We start from the raw sequence: 24,668 nt of genomic DNA, 5'->3' as shown, positions 1-24,668 counted from the left end.
TGCCTTGTTTTTAGAAACATATTGCAAGAATACAAAATATGTGATGTCAGATTTTATAGATAAACTTTTAAAATGCCTGCCTTTTCAGTACTGAGCAGGGTGTGACTCTTTGATGTAGAGAAACTGACTAGTCCTCTTGAAAATATATCCAGTCTTCTGCAATTTTTTCCCCTCTCTCACCGTTACTGACCTTATTCTTCAAATAAGCTAAGTGTGCACTTCTTCTAAAGTTGGATGCAAACTCTTTACTAGTTTTGTAATGTGCTGGTGTAGTTTTCCTTCCCTTTCTTTGGTTTTAAGAAATAGTGTTTTGTATCTCATTTGGGCAGAAGTCTTCACAACACGCTTTGCAAAAAGAAATAGCTTTTTAAAAGAATAGTTAAAACCAAGCCCATTCCTTGTTTTTCTTTATCTTTCTGATCTGTTTAACAACTCCTGCTTAAGGTGATCAAAAGTAGTTTTTAATTTAATTAAAAGGAAGAGGATTTTTCCTATGTTCAGCTCTCTTAATTCACATCAGAACTAGAGTTTCAAATATTAATATTTTGTGGTGTTTCTGTATATTGCATCATTTTCAGCATTTCATAAGTAGATGTAATTTGATACAGACAACAATAATACTGTGTTTCAAGCTAACCATGATTTCTTTGTCATTAAGTGGTCTGTTAGCTTGTGGGGGGAGGGGTTTTATCTGGAGTAGATAAAGATCATATGATGCAGTTGAACAAGATCTTTTTTTTCTTCCCTTGAAATCTGCAGCATTGGTTTTTGGTTTGGATATGAAATGATTGGTTAGTTTCAAACTTTTCAGCATTTGCAGATGGTTTTAATCAAGTGCCTGGAATTGTTGAATCTGTAGCCAGTGGATGGAGTTGCTGATTGTTTCTGTTCTCCATTTTGAGTAACTCTCATGAAAAACAAGGAGGGGAAAAAAAGAGAAAATGACTAGATTGTTTGTTTGTTTTCTCTTTGTCTTCTTTTCACTGATTTGTGTAGTACATTTGACGTATTCCTCAGCATGCATACAATGTATCTTGCATGGTATATGACTGTATGTGTCCGGGGACTGCCTACATGTGTTAAAAATAAGCAAAAAATACCAGGGTACTGTTGTTTTCTTTGACTCCGAAGGAGTCTGTTTCCTGCATCTTTCTGCTGTGTATGTACATAAGGGGATTGGGATGTCTGGATGATGAGATTTCCAGCCTGTCGCTATGAAGCAACAGGCACCCCTCTCCAAAAACAAAAAAAAAGGGGGGGGGGGCGGAGTTAAGAAGACTGATTGTGAAATTTGTTGACAACAGAAGGTGACAGGGAAAACCCTGGAGAAGGGACATGGGCATTTTTAATGATCATCAGCCTCAGGACTAGATCCAGGCCTGGGTGTCAGGAACATAAATACAAGGAAACATCTGGAGCAAATTAAGGAGCCTCAATTTAAAAAACAAACAAAAGCATTGTAAAAGAGCTGGTCACTGTGCATGTGAGAGGAGAGTTCTGAGGAGTTAATTGGTGACCATCCCACTGAGTTCCTGACCCTGTTACGTCAAAACGTGAATCCTGAATGGCATTCTGGTAGTCACCTCGCTTCACAGCTCCAAGGAGATGAACGGATGCATCTTGAAACTTTCCTTGTTCTTCTTCTGGTGCAGAAAATACCTGCCCGAATAATCTCTAGTTTTTGTCCCTGGCCACTTTGTAGCCTTCTGACAGAATAAAGTGGCTGATTTTAGCCTATGCTACAGACATAGTTGCTACCTTTAGTGGTTTGTCTTATTACATATTTCTGCTCAGAACCCACCACCATAATAAACCACAGATTGCCTGTTCGGCTGTCTCTTGTGGAGACTAAGGAGCAAATGAGCCATGGTCGTTGAACTACTTTTTCGTCATTAAAAGAAGGTGCCAAGTCTGTAACCAGGCTAAAAAAGAAATACGTTCATGGAGGAGAGGTTCATCAATTACTCTGTGACTTTTAGCCAAGATTGGCAGGGATGATGTCCCTTGCCTCTCTCTGCCAAAGGCTGGGGACTGCATGGCAGGGGAAGAATTATTTGGGAATAGTTCTGTTCATTCCTTCAGGGGCACCTAGCATTGGTCACTGTTGGAAGACAGGAGCCTGTGTGGAAGAACTTTTGGTCTGACTGAGTTTGGCTGTTCTCATGTTGTTAGCAGTTCAAAGATGTGATGCATTATCTGAGGTACTCTGAAGGTGCTTGTACAGATGCTGTGCTCTGTAGAGAAAGAGAACACTTCCATGTCTCAGGAAACTGTTCCCAGGAAATTCAGTTTAAAAATCAATAAAGTCACTTAGAAACAATTGAAAAAAATGCCAGATTGTATTAGTTGACAATATAGATTGCACCACTCCATTGCATTAGATCATCTGCTTCACGCTACTCTTCATAGCCTTCCTTACCTGAATTAACTTCAGGATTTTGTTTACAAGCAACTGTCTGCAGACATCAGAGTCTGCGAAAATTCCTGCCTTATATGGCAGGGTCTGAAGATCTGTCACGGATATTTGTGATTTCTTATCTCTGACTCCTTGATTGCTGGAATTCGTCATTGGATGAAACTGGTGACTCCTGAAAGTCCCCATTTACTTTATAGTCACATTTGCGCTACGTCCTAATACCGAAAGCAGAAGCTGCATTCAGTAACAGAGAAAAGATTCCAGGACTGATCTCATGAGCCAGTGGATGTTGCTACATGAAAAATTCAGGTAGGGAAATCACCTGGGTCCAGTTGGATGAATTGTGGAGGTGACGGTATAGGCTGCGAGAGAGAGATTGGATGTGACGGTTGATCTGCTAATTTTGGGAAACCACATTTGGGTGACATTTGCAGGGCAGCTCAAAATAATAATTTACAGCTTTGGGCCATCATTCATCTGACTGTTTACAAACTATTTGTCTTTGTGAATCAATTTGCCCATCAGCGAAAGCAGATCCTCTGGGGCAGAAGCCAGCACATGCCCCTCTAGACAACAATTGGAAGAGAGGAACTTCAGTTATGACAGACCCCTGAACTTACAGGATGGTGCAGAGAGCTCTCGTGTCAGTTTGGAGCAAATGGGACTGCCGATTTTAAAGATCGTTATGCACTGACATGCACAAACTTCACCTTTTATCTGTTTTGCAAGGATGCAGGATGGAGCAGTCCCTGCCAGAATTTGAGCTTGCAGTTACAAGTAGCCTCAAATAACTAATGGGACTTAGACCATTGAGTCATTTCCTCTGGGGCTGTATCAAAAAACCTCAGAAATCCTCAAGTATATTTGTTAACGGACTGAATCCTTGTCCTAAGGGAGTGGCCAGCTCCCTGGGCCTCATGTACAATATCTTTCCATATCTGCAAATTGCAGTGGAAGGTTGATTTGATACTGCTATTATAGAAAGTTCTTATTTTTTCCTTTGTGACACAGACTTAAAAGCTCCCTTAATTCCCATCTTCCGCTCTGTCAACAGCGGTGGGTTCTTCTGTTCTGCTCGGTAAAATCTCTGCATTTTGCAGCTTAATGTGGGGGAAAAAAGCCTCTGTCCTTTCCTTTTTCTCTCTCCCCCTCCCTGCTTCTCTATTCCCCTTTAAGCACTGAGTGAGCGAATGTCTAAAGCCAGGGAAGTATGGAAACATTTTGTCCCATGAGAGGTCAGGGTGGGGTAGTAGCTGAAGGGGGATCTGAGAAGGCTGAATCAGTTTGAAAACAGGAAACCATGTGGCAGTGTGAATTGAGGGCCCGGCTGATGTGAATGAGCCATTGAGAGGAAGGGAGACTCACTGACTAGACCAGCAATAAAGAGACTTAAAAACTTGATTTAACCACACGGCTTTTCAGATTAAAACAGACGAAAGAGAATCATATGTTTTAATCTAATAAATATTATAACAAGCCGCTGAAACCTTTTGCTTCTCCTGCTGTGCACTGCAGACAGAGCAAGCACTACAAATGAATGATTTCCTTTTTTAAACATGTTAAATCACAAGTTTCCATTCCTGTTTCCGAGCAGCTGTAAGCCTGCAACTGTCTCATTTCGTTCACCTGAGCCAGGAGTGGGTGAAAGGCTGTCTTTTCTCCTGGTCCTTCTCACTAAGATTCACACTTTTACTCTGCTTCATCTCTTTCCATCAATCACATATGCAAGAGCCTACATCTTGAGGGGGAAAGAATTCAATGAAAAAGAAAACCCTGTTGTCCCCCTCATTTTTCTCTCTCTCGTTCTAAAAAAATGAATCATTTTCCCACAACTGCAATTAAGTTTTTGAGACTCCAAGAGCACTGGTGCAGCACTAAAAAGGCAAGTAGTGACGTTCCAGCTGAAATCAAGAGGGAGTGGCTTTATTTTATTTTTTTTTCTCCTTTTACCCTGTGCTGTCATTAGAAATATAAACTTATTCAAGACCAGTCCCTCTTGCCTGGTTAATAGTGGATTTACTTGAAAGGAGGAAAAGTGTATTTTTATTGTTTTTCTTTTACTTTTGTGAACAGTGAATGAAAGTCTATCAGCAACAATATTTTCTTTGGATTTGGTAGCCAGACTCTTTTCTTCTTCGAATTAGACACGTTGTGTTTGAGTCTAGCTTAAGTATTTTTCCCCTTTTTTTTTTTCCCTTGGGAGGTTACACGGTTCCAGTTGCATACAAATGGCTTTTGTTCTCACTCTCTCTTTCCAGAATTTAATATGGGTGCTTTTTTGCCATTTATATTGGCTAGAAAACTTGTTTTTTAATCAAATATAACAGAAATGCTGGTGTCAACTTTACCAGTTAATATTATTTTTAATTTTTCATATTTACGGTAATCTCTCTTAAATTATCGGTCTTATTTTCTATAAATTACTGTTATCTGCGTATGTGAACCTGTGTTCTAAGATGACTTTTATCGAACAGTCAGAGCTCTGGGATTTTCTTTTTTCCTGTTAAGAGAATTGGAAAAGCTGATGAGAATCAAAGAATGTTGAGTTGCAGGGACTTCGCGTGCGTATGTAAGAGATTTGGACTGTACACCTTGCGGAGTTTATCCTGGAGTTAATGCTGGTCTCTGCTTCTCACGTTTTGCCTCGGTATTCCTTTTTTTGGACAAAATGTATGAACGACACAAGAGGCGCTACAGCCTTTGTGACATTTCCAAGGTGGACAGGACTGTAGATGTTGTGTTGTTAAAGGTACAGTATTGTTTGTTTATACTTCTAATTCGTTAGTGCTGCTTATTCATTTTGGATGCACTAACCTACTCAGTGTTGTAAATGCACTCCAGCCAGTCAGATTTCATGTTTCTTTTGAAATGGGGAGCGGGGGGAGGCAGCTATCAGGAGGAGACTGCAGCTTTGAGATCCCAGGTATTTGTTAAAATTCTATAACCTCAAGTGATTTTGCTATTGCTATAACAGATGCTCTCAGTGGTAATAGATATCTACTGTTACATGTATCTATTTCGAGCACTCTGCTGACCTCTCTTTTCTCCTCTGTCAGAATCATCTGCGGTACTTCAGATATTTTGCAAACTTCTCAAAGGGATGTGTTGAGTCTTCCTGTATAAAGTTGCTTTTGAGCTAAAGATATTTTTACCCATCGGTCCTCTGCACTTCACCTGGAAGACTGTCTGTTCAACCCAAAAATGCATGATAGGTTTATTTGATCAGTGCTGAATGGTTCTGGCTGTTAGCTGGGTATAAAGCTCTTCTATTTTGGGGGAGAAGGGGTCATTCTCGTTTGTTTAAATGTTTTGTCCTAAAAGGGTGGAAGCAAGAGCCTGAAATGCCTCTTGGCTGATAATCCAAGGCACCCTCCTCCAGTCTAAAATTAGTACTTCACCAAACAGTATGGTGGCAGTCTGGGAATGTTCTGTCGCTGTAACAGCTCTGCTTGAACAGTTTCCTGGCGCAGTGGGTGGAAATGGGAAGGCAGCCCAAGTCTCTTCATAACACAGCTTGACTTTGATATTTTAAGTCCTGAGGAGAGTCACTGTTTGGAAACTGGAGGTTGGGGGCGGGGGACGGGGAGGGGTGCTGTGGGGGTAGGTGACTCCTGCATAGTTGTGTGGCTAACTTTTATTAGAAAAGTTTTATGGCTCCTATAGCCTTTGCTGTGTGTCAGAGGTGAAGGTGGAAAAACTACATTTTTTTCAATCCCAACTTATAAGCAGCATAGTTATTTTTTCCATGATGTGTTTTCTCAAATGATTCCCTGATCTATTCTGCCTTCACTAAGTCTGGAACTTGCCAGCTCACGTTCACCTAGAGATGGATTATTACTTTTGGCTCCTATGTAATGCATTCCTCTGCACCCTCTCCTCCAAAAAAACAAAAAAAAATTGTTTTTTTTCTGGCCATGTTGGATTTGATAAATTGTTGTCTAATACTATCTTGAATTATACTAATTAGAAGAAAGTGGAAGCCCCTGCAATCTGCAGACACCACTCTGAGTCATAGACAAAATAAATGTGCAGACACCTTATGTAAACAGTGTTAGCTGTGGTATAGAACGGTCCCCTACAATAGCCAGGAAGCATTGTTAGCCCCTGACAGATTCAACTATTTACATAAGAAGCACGATCTTTTTGGAAGCTGTGTTTGACTGCCTGGACTGAACGACTACTTGCTATGATTACAGCATATTAGTATTTGTGTAGTCATCAGTTCCCTAACTTAATTTTTGTTAAGTAAAACCTAGAATTTATAACAAAATATGGCTCTTATGAAATCACCCAAATCTTTCTTCAGTCAGCTGTTCAACATGCATGTGCATGCCATGCTGATTAATGGAGCATATAGAGAGACAAACAACTGGGAATTATAGTACAGGTTGAATCTCTCTAATTCAGACCTCGCTCATCTGGTAAATTCTGTAATGCAGTATGATTTTAATTAACTGAACAACCACTTATCGTGGGTATGGCCGAGTTTCCTGTGGTCCCACTAAGTTTGTTCACAGTGACCAGTCCTGGCTCTCAGGGTTCTGCGCTGTTGTTTAACTGTAACTTACCCCTAAATGTCTTCTGAGAGCTCAGTAAGCGGTGGAAGTGTGGGCAATGCTGCTAAACAATACTGACTTCCTATCATCTGGCAAATTCTCTTGTCCAGTATTGGTCAAGTCTCAAGGGTGCCAGGCGAGAGAGGTCCAATCTGTAAAATGTATCTTGTTTTTTACCACCTCGTGTTTTAATCTGCCATCTACAGCATGACCTGGGCTAATTTTAGAGTTGCAGGAGACAGTACACCAGGCAAAGTCAATGGCAGATGTTTTCTAGACTTCGATGACAGTTGGATCAGACCTTAGGCAAGGAACATTTTTTTTTCCTAATTAAACTGTTAATAAACAGAAGACTGACTCTCCCAAGTCATCATTTTGATTTGACTTGGATACAGTAAAACCCTGAGTTATATGGGGTTTGCATTCCTGTGGGCAGCTAGGCAGACTAAAAGCCTTCTCACTGCCTTCCCCCAGTGGCACAGTGACAGCCAGTGGCACAGTGACAGCCGCGTGGCTGGGGGGAGGAAGGGAGAAGGGGCTCTTAGCCTGGCTAGCTGACCACAGCAGCGAGCAACTAGGCAGGCTGGTAGCTGCAGAGCAGCTTCAAGTTGTGCTTAACTCATGTTAAAGTGAGTTACATGCAACGTGAAGCTGCGTATGTCAGAGGTTTGCTGTACTGTTTCCTTAGCCTCAAGAATCTAAAAGTCAGATATCAATAGATGAATTCAAAGGATCAAAAATACCCTTCACTAATTAGTCTGCCTTTGAAATTGTGGTTAAAATGAGAGTGGTTAGTTTCACATAGGCTCACAGGTCTGATTCTGAAAGGATTCTTGTATCGAGTGTTGCTAGTAATGTATTGGTGAGCCTTTGACCCTGTTTTTTTTAGATAGGCAATCTCAACAGCATTGGAAGTGGAAGAAAAATCAGCTGTTAGGGGAAGATCTTTGGGATAAGCTTTGAACGCAGGAGAACTGGTGTTGTTTTATTTAAAGCATATCAATGATGTTTCATTTGCTTTGGTTGCAACTACTTGTATGTAAAGTTCCAAAATTCCAGTTCTAATGGATTATTTTTACATTCTCATAACTTCCTTAAGGATTCAACTTTGGGGCTACTATTTTCCATGTGTAGACTGCCTACAGCTTGTTTTTGGTATGGTTTAAACAAATACTGAACAGCCATTTAGGGGTTGAGAGCATAAAAATAATTTCCCCAGTCTGCTTTAATAAAAGCAATCTGACCTCCTGTTTTCTAATATATGACATTTGGGAGCAAAAGTCTCTTTCCAACTGTGTGGTTCTGTTGTGGCACTGCACATTGGTTTAACTGGCTACTGGGACTTGTTACACTGGGCTTGTCTACACTACCTGCCTGCTTTGAAGGGAGGATGGTAAGTAGGGTGTTGGGAGTTTATTAATGAAGTGCTGTGCTGCATATGCAGCACTTGATTAAGCAAATTCCACCCTCCCCACCCGTGGGAACTTTTGAAGTTTTAAATATCTAGCCGCGGCTCACCAGCCGGTACCTCAAAAATTTTGAGGAGTAAAGAGACTTCGCAGTTGCCCAAGCACTTTGAAGTGCCGGCGGGTGAGCCACAGCTAGACGCAAGCCGGCACTTTGAAGTTGCTGCAGGGGGGAATTTGCTTAATGAAGTACTACATATGCACCGCAGCACTTCATTAATAAACTCCCAACACCCTATTTACCATCCTCCCTTTGAAGTAGGGAGGTAGTGTAGACATAGCCACTTATAGGAAATTGTGGATGGCATAGAGATGTCAAAGTGATTCTATACTGCCCTCCCTCCCTCCCTGCACACCTGTCTAGGAAAGTGGGAGAAGAGGAGCAGTCAAAGTACCTCTATCATGCTTGTGTTTCCACCTGCCTGAATAGCTTATAGTGGGTCAAGGCAGCCAGGTGTAGCTGAGGGTAATTCTGTACTAGGAAAATCTTTTCTGACAGCTTCCATACTGTTACCATAAATAAGCATTATGAACATTTTGCTTTAACGTGAACAATCTTTAAAGGGCATTGTAATCCTCAACTAACTAGGGCTATGTCTACACTAGAGGAACAGATACGTAAATGCCCTAGTTAGAATTGTGTAGCTTGAATCATCATATCAGAATTTACTTAATTCCCTAGTATCGTCTGAGCCTCTTTAGCCTCGCTTCAACATCCCTTACGCCACGTGATATCCCAGAGAGGTCAGTTTTGCCACATCTTAGCCAGACGTGCAAAATCAAGCTCCAGAAGATTGACCACAGCGCATCGATCTTTCAGTAAGTATAAATGTGCCCTAAGGGCAGGTCTACACTGGACCTGAAAGTTGATCTTAGATACACAAGTCCAGCTGCAATAAGTGCGTAACTGAAATCGATGTATTGAAGGTCAGTTTATCAAGCTATCCACACAAAGGGAGTTTGATGGGAGAAATTCTCTCACTGACTTCCCTCACACCTTGCGAAAATGAGTTTGATTTAGCGTGTCCCCACTAGGTGCACTAAATTGAACCCTGGATGATCGACCCTGACCAGGCTGACCTTCAGTAATTACAGACTTCCTCTGAGGGATGTGCTGATCCATCTCTACTCCAGGAAATAGTTTTGCCCGCCATAGAATTTGGGAGCCTCACACTGTTGGTAACTATTCTGCCTGGGGTTTTATGCTGTAGCCATCATCCTTTTGTATGAACGTCTTACAAATTGTTGATATAAATACAGCCTAGGCATAGCACCTGTATAGCACAGTGACTGGCATTTTACATTTCTGTCTAGATGTTTGTATGTAAATAGGCCTTGATTACCAGTGTTGCTTTGCTACGTTTTTAGAACAATAAGAAATATACATGTTTAAAAAATTCAGGACTAAATATTCTCATTTTAAAAAAAAGAAAGCTTGAAATAGCTCAATATAATTTTCACAGGATCTTTGTCGCTTCGTGCTCATGAAACCATTAGCTACAGCTCAGAGAGTCTAACTTCAGTCTTCAGAGATAAGATGCATGAATCATATAGTTCACTATTTTTCCCTCTGCTTGCTGCTTCTCAAGCAAGGAAACTGGGACTAGGTCTCCTATTGGGTAACCCACTGATTTTAGTAGACGTTGAATCAGACCTACATGCAGAAATTAGGATCAACACAACATGAAGTTGTGGAAACAAGTACTTAATAAATTTGAAAGTAAAATGGACCAGATTTGCAACATCTGCTTCAGATGGATTATTCTCATCCATGTACCAAACTGCAGGAGGTCAGGGTGGATGACATTCCATGCGATAGGTGGTCAGTGCAGTCATCTTTATAGGATTATTGAACACTTTTTTCCACTCTAAATTATGCTGTGTACTGTTTCAGTTAATTAAGCTCATAATTAAGACCAAGTCGTATAGTCCTGTTTCTTCACTAAATAAAAACATTTGTATGAGTTTGGTTTTTGTGCATTCCAGTCAAATATATAGTGCATGCAATACCTCTTGTGGGAAGGAAACCTTAACTGTTGGGAGATTCCTAGTTTTTGACTGTTTGATTTCACAGCTATAATAATGAACTAATGTCAGCTTTTGGGGGTTTGTTGTTTGTGATTTGTGGGGAAAGAGGATAGAATTTGCTGTAAATTTAATTTGTTTTGGGCATAGCTTGTTTCTCAAGAGAGCATCAAGGGGATCACTCAGGTTCGTTTGAGATAATAGAGTATTTTCAGGTTGCTTGTTGGTTTCTGAGACCTGAATTTTGGAAAAGGTGATAGGGATATCATAGAATCATAGAACACTAGGACTGGAAGGGACCTCGAGAGGCCATCGAGTCCAGCCCCCTGCCCCAATGGCAGGACCAAGTACTGTCTGAACCATCCCTGGTAGACATCTGTCTAACCTGTTCTTAGATATCTCCAGCGATGGAGATTCCACAACCTCCCTTGGCAATTTATTCCACTGTTTGACCACCCTGACAGTTAGGAACCTTTTCCTAATGTCCAACCTAAACCTCTCTTGCTGCAGTTTAAGCCCATTGCCTCTTGTTCTATCATCAGAGGCCGAGAAGAACAAGTTCTCTCCTTCCTCCTTATGACTCCCTTTTAGATACCTGAAAACCGCTACGTCTCCCCTCAATCTTCTCTTTTCCAAACTAAACAAGCCCAATTCTTTCAACCTTTTTTCATAGGTCGCATTCTCTAGACCTTTAATCGTTCTTGTCGCTCTTTTCTGGACCCTCTGTAGTTTCTCCACATCTTTTTTGAACTGCAGTGCCCAGAACTGGACACAATACTCCAGCTGAGTCCTAACCAGTGCAGAGTAGAGCGGAAGAATGACTTCTCGTGTCTTGTTCACAACACACCTGTTAATGCATCCCAGAATCATGTTTGCTTTTTTTGCAACAGCATCACACAGTTGACTCATATTTAGCCTGTGGTCCACTATAACCCCTAGATCCCTTTCTGCTGTAGTCGTTCCTAGACAGTCTGTCCCCATTCTGTATGTGTGAAACTGATTGTTCCTTCCCAAGTGGAGCACTTTGCATTTGTCCTTATCAAACTTCATCCTGTTTACCTCAGACCATTTCTCCAATTTATCCAGATCATTTTGAATTATGACCCTATCCTCCAAAGCAGTTGCAACCCCTCCCAACTTGGTGTCATCTGCAAACTTAACAAGCCTACTTTCTATGCCAATATCTAAATCATTGATGAAGACATTGAACAGAACCAGTCCTAACACAGACCCCTGCGGAACCCCACTAGTTATACTTTTCCAGCAGGATTGAGAACCATTAAGAGCTACTCTCTGGGTATGGTTATCCAGCCAGTTATGCACCCACCTTATAGTAGCATCATCTAAATTGTATTTGCCTAGTTTTTTGATAAGAATATCATGAGAGACCATATCAAATGCTTTACTAAAGTCTAGGTATACCACATCTACCGCTTCTCCCCATCCACAAGGCTCATTATCCTATCAAAGAAAGCTATCAGATTAGTTTGACAAGATTTATTCTTTACAAACTCATGCTGGCTGTTTCCTATTACCTTACCACCTTCCAAGTGCTTGCAGATGATTTCTTTAATTACCTGCTCCATTATCTTTCCTGGCACTGAAGTTAAGCTGACTGGCCTGTAGTTTCCTGGGTTGTTACTGTTCCCCTTTTTATAGATGGGCACTATATTTGCCCTTTCCAGTCTCCTGGAATCTCTCCTGTCTCCCATGATTTTCCAAAGATGATAGATAAAGGCTCAGATACCTCCTCTATCAGCTCCTTGAGTATTCTCGGGTGCATTTCATCAGGCCCTGGTGACTTGCAGACATCTAATTTTCCTAAGTGATTTTTAACTTGTTTTTTTTTTTATTTCAACTTCTAACCCTACCCCTTTCCCACTAGCATTCACTACATTGGGCATTCCTTCATCAGACTTCTCAGTGAAGACCGAAACAAAGAAGTCATTAAGCATCTCTGCCATTTCCAAGTTCCCTGTTACTGTTTCTCCCTCCTCACTGAGCAATGGCCCTACCCTGCCCCGGTCTTCCTCTTGTTTCTAATATATTTATAAAAAGCCTTCTTGTTTCCCTTTATGCCTGTAGCTAGTTTGAGCTCATTTTGTGCCTTAGCTTTTCTAATCTTTCTCCTGCATTCTTGTGTTGTTTGCCTATATTCATCCTTTGTAATTTTTCCTTGTTTCCATTTTTTATACAATTCCTTTTTTATTTTGACATCATGCAAGATCTCCTGGTTAAGCCAAGGTGGTCTTTTTCCATATTTTCTATCTTTCCTACACAGCGGGATAGCTTGCTTTTGGGCCCTTAATAATGTCCCTTTGAAAAACTGCCAACTCTCCTCAGCTGTTTTTCCCCTCAGTTTTGCTTCCCATGGGACCTTACCTACCATCTCTCTGAGTTTACCAAAATCTGCCCTCCTGAAATCCATTATCTCTATTTTGCTGTTTTCTGTTCTACCCTTCCTTAGGATTGTGAACTCTATGATTTCATGATCACTTTCACCCAAGCTGCCTTCCGCCTTCAAGTTCTCTACCAATTCTTCCCTATTTGTTAAAATCAAATCTGAAACAGCTTCCCCCCCGGTAGCTTTTTCAGCCTTTTGGAATTTAAAATTATCTCCAATACAATCGAAGAACTTACTGGATAGTCTGTGCCCTGCTGTATTAGTTTCCCAACATATATCTGGATAGTTGAAGTCCCCCATCACCACCAAGCATTGCAACTAGATGACTTGCAGCTAATGCACATGTACACTTAAATTGTTTTCAGCAGCAGTTTAGTCCCCGATAATGGGAAAGGGACCTCACTGTCAAAAGTTTAAATGAGTTATTGGGACATTTATCCACTTTCCCATTTGGAAGATTGCCAGAGGGAATGCTGCATCCTGAAAATCCCCTGGTGGTGTTAGACTACACAGCAACAATTTATCTAGCAATTGGAAAGGTCTTGTGGTTATAAGATCCTCTTCCTCTCTCCCACTATAAACTACAGGTCTTGGTGGCCCTGTCTCTTTTTCCATTTACTTATAAATTTGACCCCAGGGACCCTTTTGGAGTACCTGTGTCCCTGGAGAGTAGGGGAAATGGCAGTGTTCACCCCCAAAAGGTCCAGACCCTAATTTGGCAAGGATCTATGTACGAGATTAACTACACACCCTGTTAAGTGTTTCTAGTCAAGTTAAGGGGATGACTTCCAGTGTATAAAATTAAGTTGTTGCAGAACTTGGACCATAGTCCTCTCCGGATAATTTATAGAAGAATATAAAAATAATTCTGAGATGGTGTCAAGCCCTCGTCCTTCCGGCCCCACAACTTTCGTGTCTGGAAGAGTGTGGGGAGATGAGGAGAGCTTAAAGATGACTTTGTGCAAATTATAAAAGAGGTGGATGCTGCTGCAGTAATAGCGACAGGCAGATTGTTTCATTTCAAGGTGGGATCCTCTTCAGTTTTGGTCTTAGGAACCCCCCAGTGGAATGTCTATTGGGTGCCTGTGGAATCTAGCTGAAAATTCCGTTCTTGCCTTCTCCTTCATACATGACCTGTAAGATGATAGCTTTGCTACTGGCTTTGGTGAGTCTTGAGAACATAAGGTATCATCTTCTTTTTTTCCAAGGGGGAGGGAAATACATAATTAGGCCTTTTCCTCAGTTGCTGGTCCAGAAATTTACAATGGTGTCTGTTACTATTCCTTCATCTTGTAAATTCAGTTAAAATTTAATTCCAGTGATTTATGTAACTTTCCCCCAAGGATATTTCCAGGAACAGGAGGGCAGGATTAAGATTTGCGTTTGTTTAATTTAAAACTCATTGCACAATTTCTGATTATTAAATGGGAAACCTTTGAAGTATCTTATTTAAAAAAAATAAAAAATTCCAAATAACTTTGTTCAACATTTCAGTTCTTTGATTTAATGCTGACTAATACTTATCCTGTGTGCTTATACTGTGTACTTAATAATATATCAGCTGAATTTAAATAATTAGGCTAGTAGTCTATATTTTTCTTGAGTGCTGTAATGTCTTTGTGTAGTAGTTTCATGGTGTCAGTTTTAAGTTAGGACTCAAGTGGCGGGAGATTCAAAAGAAAAATAGAGAAAACTGGAAACTTCAGATTAGGATTTAAGAGTAAGTTAAAATAATAAAGAAAGAAATCAAATCACTAGAGATTTACAAGGAAATAAAACAGATAATTGTCTGGTTCCTCTTCTGAGATACTTAATTTAATTTATCATACTGCTAACAGAGGTTGAAAATTGCAAACCTTTTAAATAGCGGAATGCTTTCTGATGTCAAAATATGTGAAGTGTAGGGGAATGTTTTGAGAACAGAATGGAAATTGGACCTTTTGCCATTAAAATAACTTGGTGTTCCCAGCTATCCTGTCTTAGTCATTGTTACTCATCTGTTGCCTCTGTTGGGAATTTAACTATATGGCTAGTGATGTGCAGCTTGCAGAACTATGCTACCATTCAACCTAACACCATTAATGTGCAGAAGTCGTATTAACAATCCTGCTTTTGATGGCATTTGCTGTGTATGACAGCCACTGATCTTATGACACTTAATGTAACTTTTGCAAAGGGAGCCCTAGGGCCCAGGCTCAGGTCTTACAGTGATGAAATCCCTGGTGAAAAGGATAGATTTGAGTGAGAGATGAAGATGGACTTAATCTATTCCACGAGCACTGACTTTGAACCAATACCATCTAGGGAGGCCTTATGGCAGCTTGAAAAGAACCAAGCTACTGCAGAAGAGGAAAGGGACAGTGCTTAAAATGTTGTCTGAGAAAACATAATAGAGTCAATGAATAGGAACATTACTGTGTCCATTATTTTCTAGAAGTATGTCAGAGAACTCCACTGGGACACACTGATGAGCATAGGAAAAGGGAGGGGACATGTGGATCTTTAAAAATGAAAGATCTCTGTGTTTTTCTGAAGGAAATAGGAGCTGGTGGTCACTAATTGTTCCCACATGATGCAGAATGTAACTTAACATCCCCTTTTGTCTAGCACACTATCTTATGTCTCCTCTTTATTTTACTCTGCACGGAGGTTTCTGTATTAAGTTCCTTTGAATTTAAATTAAGTGTTTGCAATAAGTTGGCTCTGAGATGCTGGAAATCACTGCACACAGTCCTAAGAATCCAGTGTTTGCACATCCACATTGGTGCTGTGCTTGTCTGCCGTATTCACTTTCCAGTCCAGTACGTGCAACTCTACAACAAAAACAAACAGAAACCTCAGGAATACTCTTTTTAATTGTTGTGAAGGTGTTTCTTTGATCATTCGTTGTCTTCTGCAGGCTCAAACCAGTGAGTGTTTGGGGGGGTGGGGAAGGGGTGGGGAGAGGGAGGCACACTCCCTGCTGACCTTTTAAGAAAAGTCTGCGTGCTGAAGCTCTGTCCGTCCAGATTTCCAGCTGCCACTTTTATGGTGCTGTATTATCTCTGCTCCCACACTAGCAAATCAAGGTGCATGCCTTTGGCAGCTTACTATCAGAGGGAAAGAAGGGCTAGTGGAAGATAGAGCTGAGGCTGATTTTGAGCGATCAGCCTCACTTGTCTGTCTAGTGCTTCAATATTCTGTCACTGCTAAGAGTAAATTTTGGGCTGGCTGTTAAGGAGGATGAAGAGGGGATCTGGTAAGGAAGTTATGTGGAAAGGTATTTGTTCTATGTCTAGATCACCGGGTTTCTGTGATCATTCAGCAGTCGTCTCTGAAATGCTGCTGCTTGCTTTGGCTTTCTATCATTCAGCGAGCGTTCGTTTAAACAAGTACTTTTATTTGTTTTTTTCTATTGGTGCATAATAAATATTCCTCCTGTGTTAGCGGTGTTAAATAAATACTGGTGTGTATTATAAAAACAGAGGTTGTACAGATACAAAACAAGGAATCCAAAATATCCTAAATTATCTCCAAAAGCTGGCTTGTGAAGAGTTCCCTTCAGCTGCACCCTTTCATTACTTGTCTATTAGTCTCAGACGGATAGCCATGTTAGTCAGTATCTGTTTTTTTTTCGTTTCTTTTCTAAAAGAGGAGTCTGGTAGTACCTTAGAGACTGACAGATTTAGTAGGGCATAAGCCAGGAGTGGGCATTAATTTTTGATGGGAGTGGCACTCCGAGATTCTGATGAGCAGTCAGGGGCCACACTTTTCTATGGAGGAGGCATGGGGTCTGAGAGGTGGTTGCGACATGGGTCAGGATATTGGGGTGCAAGGTATAAGACAGGGTTCTGGGTGCAGGAGAGGGTTCTGGTCTTGGGGAGAGTGGGTGCAGGGTCCGGGAGGGAGTTGGAGTGTGGTTCCAGAAGCAGGCTCTGGCCAAGATGTGCCTATCTAAGAAGCTTCTGGCCAGTAGCACGTTCAGCAGCCTCAGCCCATTGTCTGTTCCATGTGGCTCTCCACACTTGGAAGGCGGCTTCCTGTCCTGCCCCTACCCCCAGCAAAATGTCTCCGCTTCTGTTAGTTGGAAACCAGCCAATGGGAACTGAAAATTTGTGCTGCGCTGTCCTCGTCTCAGGAAAATCTCTTGGTTCCCATTGGCTAGTTACCAGCCAATAGGAGCTGAGAGATTTTGCTGGTGGTGGGAGCAGTACCTTGACACTCTTCTCCCTCTGTAGCAGTAGCGACAGCCATGGGCAAGGTAAAAAGTCTTGGTGGGCCAGATCTGGACCTTATATCTTGCACACCCTTAGAATAAACAAAAGTGAAAGATTATGCCCTAATAAATCTGTAAGGTGCCACAGGACTTCTCATTGTTTTTACTTCTATTAATTATTTTTAGAATATAACAGTTTAAATACTTGAAAAAGTCACAGACTAAAGAGGCTGGAACTGGCTGGCTAATGGTGGAAAAAATCATAAATAATTATCTGTAGAAAAAATTGCCAAAATCTGTAATGAATTTTCAGAGGATTTATTCAAGTAGTTACTTTAGAAAAAGAGAAAATTATAGATTGTGATAATGACAATAATAATGATGTTAATCCAACTCTGTGCAATTTATGTTATCATGACAAGTCTCTTGATCAGCAGCAAACATGCTCTCTGGACAGGACAGCATTAGGTGTTGCTTGTGTCTCACTGATCTTGACGGGCGTAATTCCCTTGATTCTGTGAAGCTGCACTGCTGTGAGACTGTGAGAGGAGAATCAGACCTAATATTTGCAAGAGAAGGTTAAGTGCATGCTGGGCTTGAAGGGAGAGAAAGGTGGTCCCACACCACAAATAAATGACCACCATGGAATTTCTTCAGCCACATAAGCTTGGGCGAACCTGAATTTCTGTTTGTTCCTGAATTGTTCCTCTAGTTTTGTCACTGAAAGCCAGAGTATCAGTTCCAAAGAGATTCTGGTTTGACTTGAAGGAGTGGAAGAATATTGCTATGGTATTTAACTGTTTCTGTTATGTGAAAGACAAGCATATGAATCCAGAAATGGCTAGATGTGGCTTCTTTGTATTGGATATATCCTGTCAACCTCCTTCTACATTTGTTCCTGCAGAGTTGAATCAGAAATGCAAAAAAACCCCAATTTCTAAACAGTGCATATTAAACTGTATTTATATAATGTTGGCAAGCTTTTCTAAACCATTTAATTATATACTGTGTGTCAGAGTTTTCCAGGTATTATTCAATATGTATGAATGGGACAGTGCCAGTCCCTTCCCTGCATCTACCATGCCTCACTCTTCATACAGTTTTTACTTCTTGGTTAGTGTGTGTGTATGATTAATATTAAATATCTCATGTCTTTCATAGTAACTGTCACTTTAACTGGTTGCATGTATGTGAAATCTGAAATACTTAAAAGTTTTTCTTGTGTCCAATCTCTCTTACAGTCTTAGTATCATAGTACCTGAGTATCTTTTTTGTATTTCCTCACAATACCCTCCTGAGGTAGGGAAGTGGCAATATGCTCATTCTGTAGATGGGGAAACAGAATGACAACCAGTGTTCCTTGTAAAATGAGCGCTTGAGTGGCCACACAGGAGAGATTCAAATATTGCCCAGCTGATTAGCGGAGCACACATGGCCACCCACAGCCAGCACCATGTACTTCTACTGGTGGTGCACATCCACACATGCCATGGTGCACATGGCAAAATTTATCCAGCAGATATCCAATCCCTTTGAAAGTTAATTTTGTGATTCTTATAGCCCAGGACATTAGTTCTGTTTATTATGTAATCGTCTCATAGTAAGACTGAGGCAGGACATCAGAGCAGGATGATTTTCCAAGCTGCTAATTGTTTTTACTTCTGTCAGGTTACCAGCTAGCTCTGTTTTAGTACTGGCCAGTTAAGTGGCATATGTGATAGTTAGTTCTGTGGTGTCCGGCATGTTAGCCACTAGACACATGTGACTATTTCACTGGTTGAGTGTGGCTAAGTTGGCTTGAACAATAATATATTTCCAGAAACCTATGGCTAGTTTGCTGCTGCTTCAGAACGGGTTGAACCCCAAGAGTCTAGTTCCACATGCAGTCGCAGAGAGCAATGAAGTGTGATAAAACTTTGCGTATTTTCTTTCTTTTGTCTGATAAGATCCATGGGTCCATTACAATGGATTTTTTAGTCTGCTTCCCCCACGAGTTCCTTTCAGTTCTCTCTCCCTCCCTGGCAGCTCCCCCAGTCATCCCTGTAGCAGAAATTTCTAAAGAGAAAGTCTGACCTTTTATTTCATTCCATTCCGAATCCCAGGACAGCATTTGACTTCTGAGGAGATTGTTCCCCTCAGCTCCACTTCCCCTTCTGACGTGTTTGTGGCGTCTGGGGCCCTGCCTGCTTCTGAGAGAGCTCCTCAGAGCTAGACCAAGAACAGCCAAAGGCAAAAGCAAACAGAATTGGACACTGGCACCCTAATAAGTGGGGTTGTCTGACTAAGGGGAATGTCCCCTCCCGTTCAGGAGGAAAAATCATCGTGCCTTTTCCTCATGGTATAGTTAACACAATCTGTATATCAGGGAAAAATTAAACTAATCAGGCTGTGGGGTGCTTCTTCAAATAGTGGGAACTGTTAGGGTGGGGAATTCCCCCACCAGCGACAGACCAGTTTTGTTCTGTGCCCCATGATAATGGAGCCGTGGACATTATTACATTACTTTCTCAGATCTGGAAAGTGGAAATGGTCCTAAAATCTTTGTTAGCAGAGTTCCACTGATGGGAAGGTCCAGACATGTCTCCATGCAGCTAGAGAACCATGTCCCTTAAAACAGGGGCAGTGTGGCTTCACTGTTGATGTTTTCTTACTTTGCCTACTTTCTGCCCTTTCAGATAAACCGCGAGAGCTGGTGTGCAACAGAGCCATGTTCTGATCCTTCACTGCTGGGGCCTACACAAACGCATGAATCTAGAGGTAAGTAGAATACTGTGCACCTAACCCTTTTTTCGAAGGAACTGACACACCAGTCTCTTTCCAAACAATTAACCTTCGATCCCGGGATTATCCTCCTTCCCCTCCTTTTCTCTCTTGTCATTCCCATTTCCATTCCCATAAAAATAACATGCACTAGCAGGTATCAGCTGTTGGTCCATTGCTTATGTGTCTGGTACTGAACGCATCTTCTCATGATTGAATTCTGTGGTAAAATATTTTATTTGCTAATTCATAAATAAAATACAAAGGCATATGGGTGTATAGATTGTAGCTGAGACTTTAAAAATGTAGGGCCTAAATCCATACTGAGACACCTAAATAAGCAGCCTGATTTTTCAAAAATACTGAGCACCCAGCAGCCTCTATTGATTCCTAGGAATCAGGGAAAAGATAAGTGATTCAAAGCCATCTTCCCCACCCTCAGCTGTGCTGAGCTTTTGGCATTTACACTGTTTCATATTTGCCCTTCCTTCTATCTACGTGAATGGAAAAACTAGCCCGGCCAGGTTCAGGGCACATTGATGCACATTGATAAGAGGGAATATTTTCTGTCTTTTAATGTGTGTTTAAAACAGCAGAAGTTGGAATGATGTATCTGGTCTCTTAATGGTGGCTTTGAACTGGGCTTTTCTTACCATGGCCCTTTCTTCCTTTGCTGTCATTTAAAGAGGTTACAGTTGAGGATGGGTTGGGACCTGGAGAAATACAGGTATTACCTTTATTTTCAGAGATGATTTCAAACGTAATGGTTAACTCTCGTGAGTGTACATTAATGGCTAACAGCAAGATTCTGATCAATGCCGTAGCATTCTGCCTTTGCTCCCTGATGAGTAATGGACTTAGATGTGCTCTGTCGAGTCATGACACCCTCATATCAGATCCTGGAGCAAAGGAGTCAGCTGTCTGGTTGTTCGAGAGGGAAATACCCATTACAAAGGATTATTACATGTAGGTCTGACGATTGTCAGAGCATTTCCTTTTAGCAGCAAACACTGAGCAATCATGATAAATCTAATAACCCCCCCCCCCCCCGAATTTAATGACTGCTCCATGTTTTTATTTTAAAAAAGCCCTGATAAATGAACTGCCCCAGCATTGTGACTGTATTTTGGACCAGGTGAAGAGAGAAGGCCAAGGAGGTAGGGAACAGCAGAGGAGAGCAAGTCAACCCCAAACTCACCCCAGGCAGCAGTGGCACACATGTTCTATGGGATCGGGCCCACCTTCCTTGATGTAGGTATTACGGTTTGTTAGAGAGTCAGCAAGCCACTCAGGTTTAGCTCTGCCACCCTTCTCTCATGACCCATCTAGAGCCTTCCCACATGTAAGGCCAGGTCTACACTAGACCTAAAAGTTGATTTCAAATACACAAAGAATCAGCATATCAGAAATTGACTTATGTGATTGTCTTAAGAAAGGTCAATGGGAGCATTTCTCCCATCGACCTCTCCTACTCTGCATGGTAGCGATAGCAAGGAGTACAGTGGTCAGTTGCTGACCCCAGACAAATTGATTTTGCTCATCTTTAGCAGACTCACAAAAATTAACTCCGGAAGATCAACCCTGTGCTCCTTGCTATCGCTACAGCTGAGCAGCTTGTTGACTCTGCATGACAAATCATACTGCCTACAGCAAGGAGGTGGACCCAGCCCCATAGGACACAGGGGCCACTGCTACCTGGGGTGAGTTGGGGGGGGGGCTTTCTCTCCCCTGCCCTTCCCTAAACAGATCGATTTTTCCCAAAAGTGTAGACAAGCCCTAAGTCAGTCAAACACAAAAGTGGAAGTATCCATAACTTTTTCAGCAACGTTACAAACCTGCAGCCCTGCCTATACATCTGCAGTTTCATGAGGTTGCAGTGTAACTGTCCTGATGAACTTCCTCAATAGGCTAGTGTCTGTCCACGCTCATGTTTTCCATCATATGGCACTTCATCTGCTTCAAAAACTGGAGATGTTTCTTAAATAAAATGAGTTAAACTTGTTGTTTTTTTTCATTGAGGATACCGTCTTGAGTCTCACTTTCTATGTAAGATACGCAAGAGAAAAAGAAAAGATGAATCCTACAGTTACATGATTGATGTATTTAGGTTCTGGTCTCTCTTATATAAAATAGAGTCTTCTAAAAACTGGACTTTTCATAGGAAAACATTTGATAGTAATCTGCCATGTCAGTGAGATAATAAGCATAATCAATCATTCCACTTCTTAGTCACCCCATTTTGCAGTTCACTGCAAATGCACTGAGGCTGCATGAATGCACTGAGATCGAAGTTTTCCCCATGGATGTCAGTGCAAACACTTAGAGTTCTGTACCTTCTCCCTCCTTGAACTGTTCCCCAACTTGAGGGGATGATGCTGTGGTAATTCTGTGCAGTGACCTGCGCAGAGTTTTCCTTCCTCTGGATTTTTAGTTTGTTTTGTATGTGTCTTGATGTCATGCACATAAAAATGAACCCAGTGTCATTTTGTTTTCATCTCCATCTCCTTAGAGAGACACACACGTATGAGCAAAGTTTAACTGTAAATCATGTGCACACAGTAACTGTATGACGTACATGTGATGAGAGTCATCAGTGTAGTTCTGTTAAGGCATTGTCATATTGTCATCACTAGGGCATATCAGATTACAGGAGTAGGAATGTGGAGTCCCAAATTTGTGCAATGTGTGTACAGTTTCAAAAAGAATCAATACATAAAGTGCCCCGGAAAAGGGAGAAAATTATTCCAACCAGTCTTTGGATTCACAGAGTTCTCAGCACAGCTGGGATGAGGTATGTGTCAAGTTCTTCCTGCCCCTCCCCCCATTGTTTTTTGAAAGAGAGAGCTTCATTCCTCTTCCATTCTCTTATGCCCCTGCGTCAGCGCTGCGTACTGTTTAATGCCCGCTCTGTTTTCTAGGCAGAGTATCTGTCCATTGGCAAATCTGGAGCTTCCCGGTTAATTTTCCATCAAAATGTCACTGAGGCTGTTTGTTTTTCCGTCTGGAATGTGGACATGCTCTGTTAAACTGCCAGCTGGATTGTCCAGCTGCTGGCTCACAGAAAGTTACAGCTTCTTTTTTTTCCTCCTTTTTTTCTCTCTCTTTTCCGCGCCCCCCACCCCCCAAAGTTTTGGAAAAGTGGTTCAGATTTTCCGGGTTACTAAAAGGGGAGGAGGAGCAGGGAACAGCCACACCTAGTACCATAAGTACTTTTCCTATTCTCTGTGGTTTGGAAACTCATCCCTGGAATATTGGTGTTTCCAGTCTTATTTTCTATCTTGAGCATAATTGCAGTAAGGCAAAGAGCATTTTAATCTCCACTAGTGGAAGCCGTTTTCTAGAGAAGCATTCACTGTAGTGAAGTGCTTTCAGAAGAGTCGTCGTTTTTTTTTTTTCATTCTGTGAACTTTCCATTCTTCTTCTGTACAGTAACTATCAGGCTTTCTCATTTCCCTCTCACCCTGGGACGCAGATGGAAGTAGGTGGAACCATGCTGTTCCTGGATGTAATGGCTCTGTGCTGGTGGCAGGGTGGATGTTTGGCCATTCGGTGTTCCCTTCCCCACCACCACCAAAGGTCAAGCATGTCACTACCAGAACATTGTCATCCCTTAGTGACTCAGTAGACTCTGCAGTGTAGCCAGCCTTCATTTAGATATCTCTTTTCCTGTCACATACTGAGTGAACTCCCCTAACTCAGCTGAGTACTGGGTTTACAGGTAGAGGATGAACTATTCTAGTCCAGCACACTCTCATCTGGCATCATCCGTGATCCAGCATGATTTTAGTTAGCCTGCTGACCACTTACTGTGGGTGTGGCCAAGTTTCCCATGGTCCCATAAAGTTTGTTTACAGCCACCAGTCCTTGCTGTCAGTGTTTTGTGCTGTTATTTAGCTCTAATGTACCCCTAAATGTCTTCTAAGAGTCCAGTAAGCAGTGGAAGTTTTGGTAATGCTGCTAAATACCATTGACCTCCTGTGGTCTGGCACATTCTTTTGTCTGGTAATGGTCGGGTCCTAAGAGTTGTGGGCTAGAGAGGTTCAACCTGTACTATTTAGCTAGACCTGAATTTTGAATTAGGACCATGTGAACACGGGCTTGTGGAAGACCTTTGCAGTGCAGATGGCTTGCAAGCTGTTTCCTCTGACAGTGGGCTCAGTCCTTATCCCTTGGGCTGGGTTATAGGTTGGCTACAGCTGGTGTAACATTGTTTGTATTATCATAGCACCTATGACACCTGCTTATGGTACAGAACTCTCTTGTGCTAGGTGGTGTACAAACTCAGGAGCAATAGCAGTTCCTGTCCGAAGTATCTTACAGTTGAAATAGAACAGCCATCAGGACCTGTTTCAGCCCAGAGCTGACTCAAGATAGTGAAAAAGTTATGGCTACCTGAGTTACAAAGAGTGTAATTATGGCACAGCTGAGGATTGAGAACAATAGATCTCATTTAAAAGTGAATAAATGTTTCGCTCAAGCATATACTATCAAAATGTGTTTGGCTGCAGTTACACTGTGATTTCTATTTTAGGATACATTTATATCCTAAATGTAGAAATAGAAACCCCTCAGCCAAAGGCTATTTCAAGCACGGTATTTTGTTCTTGCTACTGCTTGTTGTCAGAGGGATAGCTGGAAGTTTGAAAGAGGCACTTATTTTGAAATAAATTATGCAGTTTGTTTGTGCAAAGCAAATTGCATAAGTTATTTTGAGATAGGCTTAGCCTTTTTCTGCCTAGGTTAGTCCAGGATGAAGATAATTGATTTCACATATTTTGATGGAAAATTGTGGGTTTTTTCTAAAATGAAAATGTTCATAGATGACTCCCACTTTTCTTAACTATCT

The 24,668-nt window shown here is 41.5% G+C and overlaps 1 protein-coding gene across 10 annotated transcripts in view; it reads left to right on the top strand.

Annotated features, from left to right (window-relative positions):
* The window catches only part of AKAP13 (A-kinase anchoring protein 13), a 352,799-nt gene that overhangs the window by 220,464 nt on the left and 107,667 nt on the right, over nt 1-24,668 (top strand). For 8 of the 10 annotated variants that reach the window (XM_075007027.1, XM_075007032.1, XM_075007030.1 and 5 more), the window contains one exon: nt 19,738-19,819. In XM_075007027.1, the coding sequence (XP_074863128.1) occupies nt 19,738-19,819 (82 nt within the window). Of the gene's footprint in view, nt 1-4,425; nt 5,166-19,737; nt 19,820-24,668 lie in introns of those variants that run through there. The other 2 variants (XM_075007035.1, XM_075007034.1) reach the window with 1 other exon arrangement.

The sequence above is a fragment of the Carettochelys insculpta genome, chromosome 12, assembly GCF_033958435.1.
Source record: "Carettochelys insculpta isolate YL-2023 chromosome 12, ASM3395843v1, whole genome shotgun sequence".
In the NCBI taxonomy this organism is placed as follows: domain Eukaryota; kingdom Metazoa; phylum Chordata; order Testudines; family Carettochelyidae; genus Carettochelys; species Carettochelys insculpta.
Note: the sequence above shows the minus strand (reverse complement) of the source record. Positions and strands in the feature narration are given on the sequence as shown.